We start from the raw sequence: 10,221 nt of genomic DNA on the forward strand, positions 1-10,221 counted from the left end.
CAATCCCCCACCCAAAGGACCTTCCCGTTTCACTGATATAGGTACACGAGTAAGGAAATCCACAGCTCCTGAGAGTGGAGACCAGGGGGTCAGCGGGGGCCCTCTCGGGGAGGTGATGCTCCCAAAATAACTGTGCTACCCAACGCCTGAGGCTGGGAGCAGTTTGATTTGCTGCAAGGCTGTAACCATGATTTTGCCGTGATACGGCATGCAGGGTGGTGGTGGGGTCTCAGGGAGAGAAATGGGGTCCTACAGCTCCCCGGGCAGATTGGGGTCCAGGAGCATGCCAGAGCCTTGGCACAGCCCAGCTGCAGGTGCATCCCTGCGATCAGACGGGATGCGGTTAGCAGCCACCGAAACATCTCCTCGGGATGTTCACCCCATCCATCAAGGAGCTCAGTGCATACTGCAGTGGAGACGGGATGGGATAAAGGGGTTCCCCCACCACACATCAAACACCCCCTGCCTTGCCGCATGTCAAAGGCATCATCCTGGCACTGTGCAGAGGGGACAAATTCCCCACTCTGCAAACCCCACTCGCCTCTCGCCTTCCCGAAAATGCCCCCAGCATCTACCTCGAGCAGACAGCTTCTTGGTGTTGATGATCTTGGCCGCATACTCTTGTCCTGCCAACACCTTCACGCATCTCCGGACGATGGAGAAAGCGCCCCTGGGAAGACAAGAAGCCGGAGGGAGAGGTGAAGGGCTTGGTGTGGGCAAGGGCGCAGCTCAGCCCTGATGTGCCTGTGGAGCAAGGGACCGCCACAGGCACAGGGATGGGGACGGGGATGGGTGCTGGCTGGGGAGGGAGCTTGGAGAAAACATGGAGGGTTCACAGTGAGCTTCCCTGCACCCATGTCCTCGGCGGATGATGGGGGCAGGCACAGGTAGACCTGGGGATGAATGCAGGATTCACCCCTCCACGTTCCCTGGAACACCCCTGGCATTGTGCGCATTTCCTCCTCTCCCTCCCAGGCTCTGCCCTACCTATCCCCTGGGAGAGAAGGGGCAGTGATTTACCAGGGGTATTGTCTCCCGAGGGACACCAGGATGGCTGCAGCTGCCACGCAGCACCCAGCCACTTCACTTTTGTCCGTGCATGTGTCTTTGCATGCTCTAGACCTTGCAGTCACAGCAGCACTTTGCAGAAGCGGGTGCTCGCACCAGCCGGGGGTGCAGGTGAGCAGTGCAAGGTCCCCCCCAAGCTGCAAACCCGTGGCAGCAGCAGGGACAGCCCAGGGGACCCTGCGAGCAAGGACCACTGGAGCCAAGCAGGATGGGGACTGACGACGCTGCGGCTTGCCCACGTGTGAGCCAACATGCAGGGGTTTCCTGAGGCCTGGCAGGCAAACGAGCACGGGTGCTTGGGGTGCTCCAAAGAAGCCCCTCTGCCCCTGTACCCCGAGCCCTGCCCACTCGTTGCACTGAAAGCACGCCGGAACGATGCTGGGAGCTGCAGCATTGCACACACGCACATGCACATGCACGCTCCAGCCCTGCTGAGCACAACCTTTGTACCAGGTTCCCTTTCCTGCCAAACCTCTCCAATCACTAAAATAACAACTATCAAAAGCAATCCCACCTCCCGCCCCACCTTCTCCCTGCTCCCCGTTGCCCTGCTCCTGCTCCCTGCTGAGGAATAAAAGGCCGCAGGCTGGCGAGCGGCGGCGGATAATTGATTTTACTGGTGGGGGCGGGTGGAGACAGGCAATTTGGGTTTGCATGTGATCTTTAGGAGAACAGGCGAGCGGCGGGGTGTGCAGGGATGGGGCTGGAGCCCCGGCGGAGCCGGCAGCCCACGCGCCCAGCGCCGCCGTGCAGAGCATCGCTCATGGCACGTGCCGGGCAGGAGCCGGGGGAACAGCATCCCGGCGCTTCCCAGCCTCCCCATCCTGCCATTTAATCCTGGCTGCTGGAAGAGCTGATTAATGTCCCTGTAGACTGGGGGGGATTAATTGGAAAGGGGGGGCAAAATGCTTCGTATTCAGCTTGCCATGGGTGCGGGAGACTGGAGCCATCGCCAGCCCCGCAGTGCCGCTCTGCGCATCCCACCAGGAACCCTGCACTGCCTGGTGTTTGGGGGCTCCTGGGAGTCCCCGTGACCCATCTTGCCTATTTTTTTTTCCTAAAGATGTGTGCTGCTTTTGCAGTGCCAGGAAAGCCTGCAGGAGTGAGTGCAGCAAGCAGGGAAGCCCCCGCGGCCACCACCCTCGGGGTTTCTACCGCAGGGTTCCGCTGCGGGACCTGATGTGGGGTTGGAGGGACGTAGGTGTCCCGGACCCTCTGGAGGCTGGGGACCCCGGCCACTCCTGGTCCCAGTGCCCACAGCCACTCACTCATCCATTTATTTGAGTGAAACCAAATGGCGGGTAAGGGGGAGCCGTGGGAAGCGGGATGCGGTGGCCGGGGACGGGATGTGCTACACCAGCAGAGCACAGGGTTTCACACCCCCAGCTGCATTCGTGGCTTTTGGCTCCTCCAGGCCTTTTTAACAGAAACCAAATGCCTATTTGTGCTCTGTGAAGCACAAGTGAGACCCTGTGAGCCCAGAGGGTGGGAGGACCATGAGGCGCTGGGTGCGGGTGCAGGACACCCAGGGGTACAGCACGCTTGCCATAGCCCCATCCCGGTCCCAGTTGGGTCCTTCAGGGGGTCTGTGCTGGCCAGGACCCCCCCACATTGGGTGTTTGACCCTGCTGGGTGTTTCACAGCAGCTGGGATCTGCTCCCCGTGCCAGGTTGCTCCCGTGCTTCCCAGCCCCATGTGGGATCTTCCCAGCCTGGGGGAAAAATAGCCCCTTGGCTCCATCTAAATCCAGCATCTCCGTTCCCAGGCATCCCCCACTGCACCGGGGCTTGCGGGGCAGTGTGGGCAGCGCAGGGGGTGCCGGGCAGAGAGCTCAGCCCCATCTTGGTGCAAGAAACCCCTTTGGAAGGAGACATGTCCTGGCCATGGGCAGCGGCATGGGTCCCTTCCCTCCCTGGGGTGCTGGCCCTTTGGATGGGGCTGACCCCAACCCCAGCAGCATCCGGGGACCCCATCTCTGCCTGGTTCGGAGATGGGGCACTCATCCAGATGAGACAGCACATCCTAGTTGTAGCACTAGATGGGTACATCACCCACAGGGCCATGGGTAGGGACAGTGTCCATGTCCCTCCCGATGGCTGCCATTTCAGGGTGACGCTGGACCCACAGCCCAGCAGCCAGCCCTGTCCCTCCAGCCCTGAGCCCTGGCATTGCTGGGTCCTAGCCCTGCAGCCCCTGTCCCTGGGTCCCCCAGTCCAGGTGTGACCCCCAAGCCCTGTCCCATGGCCTCCCCCTGCCAGCCCGAGCAGTGGCTCTGGCCCCGGGATGCTCCGCTTCTCCCTTTTTCACACCTTCCCTGCCAGCGCCCGGCTGCGCTGCTGCCGCCCTCCCTCTCTTCAACACCTCCTCCTCCTCCAAGGCATTTTATCTCCTTTCTAGAGAGAAGCGTGTGGGCTGGAGATTTTTTGTTCCTCCATATTTTTTTTTTTTTTTTCCTTTTTAATAAAACCCCTCTCCTGCAGCTCCGGGAGCGGAGGGGCTGATCGTACCGCTCGGCACGGTAATTGTCTCCAGCCTCTCCCTGAACCTGCTGCGGGGGCGGATTCAGAGGCGCCGGTGGAGCTGCACTTCATGTTTGTCCTACTCTGGGGGGCCGTGGGCAGGATCCTCTCCCTGTCCCCCCCCCGACGCTGCCCGTCGCCCTCACCTCATCCCCTCCTGCAAGCATGGGACGGTGGGGGGGGATCGGAGCAGCCCCTCACTTGCTCGGCTTTGCCAGGGCTGCTGCGGGAGCAGGTTTTCCCCAGCTCCGTGTTCCCTGCTTGGGACAGATGCCTTTCCCTTGTCTGGGAGGTGCAGGGATGTGCCAAGGGCTCACACCCCATGGGGCAGCCTCTGCAGATCCCCCTCCCCATCTCTTCCCCCCCATGAAGCCCCATCGTGGTGCTACCATTGGGTGCATGGCACCTCAAACCCCCAGCTTGCCTGGGTGTCAGGATGGGTGACAGCCGATGAGGTGGCAAAGGAGCACGGTAGGCGCAGCAGGCTGGCACCCAGCACCTCCCCGCCTGCCAGCCAGGCTCAGGGACACCCCGTGTCCCCCCTAGAAGATCATCCCAGTCCCTTGAGGACAGCAAACTCAAGACAGAGCCTTTCTGCTCCGAGCCCCTGCAGGATGCTGCTCCCCTTCGGGGTCTGGGTTTGGGAGAGCCGTGCTGCCCACCCTGCTTCACCCCTGCCGGGACACCCCCACCCTGACCGGCACCCGGAGCATCTTGCCAGGAGAAGAACGCCGTTTCCCACCATGAGCAGCTGCTGCAGCAGAGCAGAGGTGCAGCGCTTCATCCTGGTTTCCCTCTCTAAGCCCACAAAGTGGAAATTTCCCCGTGGGAAACCGCTGATTTTTGAATGTGCTAGGATGTGCTGGAAACCATCCCTGTGGAAAATCCCCGACCAGCTCCATGGTGCTGTGACTGGCCCAGTAAAGCCCCTAACTCAGGAACGTGCCTCAGTGCTGTGGTGGCACCTGCTCCCCCCGGAGCAGAGGGGAAAGCTGTGGGATGCTCCAAACTGGGGATGCTGCCCTAAGCCGCCAGCTGAGCCGTGCTGCCCCTGCATCACCCCGGGATGTCGGTGGGCTGGGCTGGCCAAGGCATGATGCTGGTGGGGGGCTGACGAGCCCCTGCTCCAGCTTTGCTCTTTTATTTGTGAACATGTTAAAATGCATCTCTTGAGGTGGTTTTACACCACGATGCCGGGCGGTGCGGGCAGCCCCTGGATCAGCACCCACCTAGCAAAGCATCGCACCCCAGACGCCTCCGGTAGCCCTCGTGGTCCTTCCCCATCGTGCCTGGCCTGCAAGCCTCCCCTCTACATCCCCGCAGCCGCGTCTGCCCAGCCAGGGCCCTGCAGCCTCCCCGCAGGCACCCAGCAGCAGCTGCCTCTCCTGCCCACCCCCTGCCCACCCCCTGCCACCACCGCAGAGCCTCAGAGCCCAGAAAAGCCGAGAAACCTCTGGAAAAAGCAGGTCCCAAAACCCACCTTGCCACCAGCTCCCCAGCGGGGGCCTGTCCCTCCACCCACCGCTCTGGCTGGGACTGTCCCTGCTGCAGGGACCTGCTCCCCGACCTGCTGCTCCCCACCAGCCCCTCGCAGCTGCCCCAGCGCCGAGGGGATGGACGTGCACGAGCAGAGGGTCTGCTCGCCTCCAAGGAGATTCACTTTCTTTGTAGCAGCAACCTGGTCCCCCCATTAGGATGGGGAATATTAGCAGCCTTCAGCCTGGCACAAAGTCCCCCCCTGTTTCAGCCTCTCAATTTCTCCATCTTTGCCCTCTCCTTTCTCCCTCGCCCCCGTTTTGCGCACCCACACGGGTGGTCACACGTTTCGGCGCAGGCTGCCCTGCGCCCGGGCGATGCGGGGCTGGAGCCAGTGTCCATGCCTACGGGTGGACGCAGCTGCCCATTGCAGGCACAGGCATCCCGAGCCCACGACCACACCGCCGAGCCGCTCCGAGGGGAACGTGGCCGCATGCCCCAGATTTACACACCAGCTCCAAAAAAAGGCACAGAAACCAAAACACAGGCACATGCCTGCTCACTTTTGCACCCGTTTTATGGCCACACACTCGGTGAGACACGGAGCATCCCTCTGCCCACACGGAGGACCTGAAATTTCCTGCTCCACCCTGGGGTGCTCAGTGCCCCCCAGGATCGCCCTGCCGTGCATGGGCATTTCTGTTTGCACACAGATGCACACACAGGCATCCTGATCCAGGCACACGCGGTGACACCCGGACCAGCTGAGCTGAGCCCTCCCCAGCAGCAGAGCCGGGCCAGGCAGGGCTGTGGCTCACCTGGGGGGCACTCGTGGGACAGGGGCAGGGGTGGGAGACACCCCCGGTCTGTCCAAGAGCCACCGGGATTCTCCGGGGGCTGCCAGGCAGGCTGGGTCTCCTGCGGGACTAGCCAAACCCCGGTGAATCCACACAGAGAAATTCCCTAAAGAAATGTGAGGGGCGCCCGCCGCTTTGGCTTTCCTCCTTGGCTGTCCCGTCCCTCCTCCTGGCTGGATAAGTTCCTGGGGGAGCCGGCAGCATCCTCTTTCAGCAGCGGCTTTTCCGTAAGAGGGGTAGCCACCCCCTCCCCAGGCAGCTCCAGCCCCCTGGGGTGACCCGAGCCCCAGGCTAAGCACCCATCAGCAGCCACCCGAACTCATGAAGGGATGGAGCGGGCAGGGCTGGGGCTGGCAGCCCCCATCCTAACCTGAGTCCCCCCCACCGCTCTCCAGTGCATTTGCTCCATGCCTGTCTCCTTTCCCCCATCTCTGACAGTTCCCAGTGCCACGGAGGCTCTTCCCCAGCTGGGGCACAGCCCCACTCCAAGCATCTCAGCTCCATCTCCAACTTACTTGCCCAGTTCCTCAAAGAGCTGGTACTCCTCGGTGAAGCGATTGCAGGTGATGGTGGCCATCCCGAGGGGCTGGAAATGCTCCCTCCCCAGTGCGGAGTTCGGGGCAAGCAGCTCTCCTCTCGATCCCTCCCTCTCCGTGTGCTCCCGGGGCTCTCTCCTCGCCGAGGTAAATAAGGGAATATGTTTGATTGACAAGCCTGGAGATAATGATGAGAGCAATTTGTCTTCTCAGCTTCACAAGCCTTCGTCAGCATCCCCGTTCCCATGGCGACCACCGCTGCCAGAAACGCCCTGTTTCTGTTGCCGGGCAACTGCTTCCCAAACCCGCCACCCACCCATGGGGACCAGGGCCCTGCTGGGGACCCGGCCCTGGGGGCTGCCCGGGGGTCACCTGGCTGCTGCGAGGGGTGAGGCAGTCTAAAATGCAAATATTAAAGGCAAATTAAAGGGCGTGGCAGTGGTAGAATAATTGGGGCAAAAAGAGTTTCCATGGAAACCGCGGGTTCCATGTTGCAGGAGGATGCTGTCGCCCCGGCAACTGCCCCCCCCCCCCCCCCCCAAAATACAGGCCCTGCTGGTGCCCGCAGCGGCATCCCTCTGGGGCCTGGGGGGCTGTGAGACGGGGGACACGCTCGGGTGGGTGGGAGCAGATGAAGCAGAAGTGTGTCAGGAGAAGCTGGAGAAACCATGGCAGGTCCCCAGGTCCCCAGACCGGCCCGCCATCAGCTGGGCTCCCCAGGGTGGGGCTGGCCCCGATGGCTCCGCACCCCGCTTTGCCCACCAGCTCTCCCCACGGGCCCCGGGGCTGCCGGGGGAGCAGGTCCCGCGGGTCCCCCCTGCCGTGGTGTGAGCGGCTTGGCCTAAAGCACAGCTAGAGAGGGAGCAAAAAGGCTGTGTCCTGGGCTGCTGCTTCCCTGCGGTGCCCAAGCCGGGGAAGAAAGGGGGGAGATATCAGAGTGGGGGTAGGAGGAAGGTCTGCCCCCCTCCTCCTCAGGCTTTTTGCTGCTGAGCCACCCCTCTGCTGCATTTAATATAAAAAAGCACAAAAAGGGGAATAAAAGTGGAGCCATAAGGTCCAAGACCACAGGGGAGCTGTTTCCCTCTGAGTCCGCCTTGCTGTCAGCACCCCTGTCAGCACCCCCTGGGGACCCAGCACCCCTTCCTCCATCTACACCACCCCTTGCGCCCTCCCACCTTCTGACCCCCCCCAGCAGAGCCTTATTCTAAGATTTTGTCCCATTTCTGGATGATTTTGCAGCAGAAGGAGCCCCCGCCACCCTGGGAGAAGGGGCTCCCACCGCTGGCCAGGAGGGCATTGCCTTTGGCAGCTGAGATGGATTGAGTTCCCTTTCAGGCTGCCATGGAAGGGTTAAAAGGAAAAGAAAAGGCTCTAACCAGACAAAAATAGGGAGAAATCTTTGAGAGGAGAGAGAGAAGGAGGAGCGGAGAGAGGGAGAGAAGAAAGGAGGTGGAAGTGGAGGAGGACAGCAAGTGGTGGAGTGAGGAAGAAGAGGGGGAGGAGAAAAGTCTAATGGCTTTTCCATTAATTGCACCATTACCTACCTTCATCCCCACCTTGCAGCCCCACATCCAGCCTCCCGCTCCTGTGTGTCCCAGCTGGAGGGGACCCTGTGGCCTTGGTGGCAGGGCAGGGACCCAATTTGCGCCCGTGGACAGGGGGACAGGGCCACGGTTCCCAAGGGCTGGTGGCCTCCGGACCCGCCCTGGCCATGCCACCGCGTGGGCAGACACACCGGGCACCCTCACTTGGGGTGAGGGCGATGCACGTGCATGATCTGTGCCCTGCGGATATGATGGTCCCCAAAATGCCCCCCTGCCCGTGCACGTCTCCTCCCCATCCCGCTCCCACGCAAAAGGGGGTTTCATTCGCCATCCCCAGGGCCGTGCCAGGAGGCGGGGGGCTGCTGCAGGGGCCAGTGCAGCCGGATGCTCGGGGGAGTTCTCTCCTCCTCCAGCTTTTTGCTGCCAGCCCCCAGCAGCCCCTCGGAGCCGAAGGGTGAGAGGAAGAGCCCTGCAGGCAGGAGCCCCCCATGCCAGATGCGAACGTACGTGTCCCCATGGGCACCGCAGTGTGACCTGACCCCCTTCCTGCGCCCACCTTCATGCTGGCATGCATGTTCAGCCCCACACACATGACTCTGCGTGCTCCCGTAGCCGGGAGAAGGGATCTGTCCCTTCCTCCCCCCAGGGACCCCACTGCACTCCTGACCCTGTGTCCCAAAGCCCTTGCCCGGAGGCAGCAGATGATGACCAAGCCCCCCATGGGGACCCTGCCTCCCTCCCCAGGTTTCTCCAGCTTGGCAGAGATGCGGCTCTCCAGGAAGGGTTTCTCCCTCCTTGCCCTCCTCTCAATTAATTTTTTTTCCATTTTCCTCATAATTTTTCCCTCTCTGAGGGTGAGGGGGTGTCAGGCTTCTGGGTGCTGAACACACTCTGCTTTGCCGATGATGTTTTCCCAAGCGGGAACCGCTGCGTGGCTCCACTCCCTGGTGCATGGGGACAACCCAAGGGGAGCAGGAGCTCTGGGTGGGACATTCCCCTTCTGGGCTGGGGGCTCTCCCACTAGCTCCCGGGGAGGGGAGCAGTCCCAGTCCTCTCCCAGGGCCCTCAGGATCCTCTTCAGATGTCTGTCCTCGGCCGATGTCTCTGATCCCCGCCACCCCAAGATCTGCTCCTGCAGGGCTTTGGAGAGCCAAGCTGCTCTCCTGCTGCCGTGCTGGGCTCTGGCCGCCTGATGGAGACCTTCATCCCCAGCAGCTCCTCTCCATCACCAGGCTGCCTCTCCAGAAATGCCTCCTGCTCTCCCCATGCCTGCTCCAGCTCTACTTGCAGATATTTAGTTTCTGCATCCCAGCATGGGACTGCCCCAGGATGGGCACCTGAGGTCTGATGCTAAACCCCAAATGCACTGGATGGGCAGCTGCCCCACAGGGCTCAGGGAGGACCAGCATGTCCCCGGGGGGGCTGTGGCAGGTCCCCCCTCCTCCCAGGGGACGGGGCTTGCACGGGCCTCAGGGAGCTTGCAGCAGTGCCTCACATGCAAAACCAGCGGGGCTGCGAATTACGTATTGCAGAGATCCCAAAATTACTGGGACAGTTTCACACGCAAGCTGGGGTCTGGGGGATGCTCAGTTGCTGTCCTCTGGGAAGCTGAATTTGGGGTTATTTTTAGATAAGGATTATACATACCATGGTAAGGAGAGCTGATTTACATTTAGGGTTGTGTTCGCAAACGTGCCCTGTCCCTGCGGGCCCCAGCGCTTGCTCCTGTGGCCACACGAAACTGCTTTTGGCTGGGACGGGGTGTCCGCAGAGCCACCCTTTCCCTGACATCAGGGTGTCCCCAGGCCACCCTCTCCCCGACACCAGTGTCCGTGGGCAGGGGCCCTCCCGCGGACACGGCCATGGATCATGGGGACCATGCAGCTCCCTGAGGCCATTGCGTGCTGGCTCTACTCGGGGAGGAACCCCTGCAAAACCACACACCCTCGGACCCCTGAAAGGAGAAAGGACGTGACTGCCTGGCATGAGATACAGCCCCTGGTCCAGAGCACCTTCTCCCTGTGCCCTGCCACCCTTCCACCATGGCAGTTTGCTGAGATATCCATCCCCTTTCCTGCCACTGGGCTTCTTCCCTTTCTTCTCTCAGGTGGAAGATGCCTGTGGGACTGGAGAGGCTCCCAGGTACCCCGTGTCCTGCCTGACCCATCCCATCCCCATCCTCATCCTATCTCCCTCCCCATCTCCATCCCATCGCAGCTCC

General features: G+C 61.8%; 1 protein-coding gene across 5 annotated transcripts in view; it reads right to left on the bottom strand.

Moving 5' to 3' along the window:
* The window catches only part of CAMK2A (calcium/calmodulin dependent protein kinase II alpha), a 31,527-nt gene extending 25,030 nt beyond the window's left edge, over positions 1-6,497 (bottom strand). For all 5 annotated transcript variants that reach the window (XM_075715276.1, XM_075715274.1, XM_075715272.1 and 2 more), the window contains exons 1-2: positions 6,436-6,497; positions 576-670 (exon numbers count right to left, since the gene is read on the bottom strand). In XM_075715276.1, the coding sequence (XP_075571391.1) occupies positions 576-670; positions 6,436-6,497 (157 nt within the window). The remainder of the gene's footprint in view (positions 1-575; positions 671-6,435) is intronic.
* Positions 6,498-10,221: the final 3,724 nt, after the last annotated feature.

This window comes from Pelecanus crispus, chromosome 8 (assembly GCF_030463565.1).
Source record: "Pelecanus crispus isolate bPelCri1 chromosome 8, bPelCri1.pri, whole genome shotgun sequence".
Lineage (NCBI taxonomy): Eukaryota > Metazoa > Chordata > Aves > Pelecaniformes > Pelecanidae > Pelecanus > Pelecanus crispus.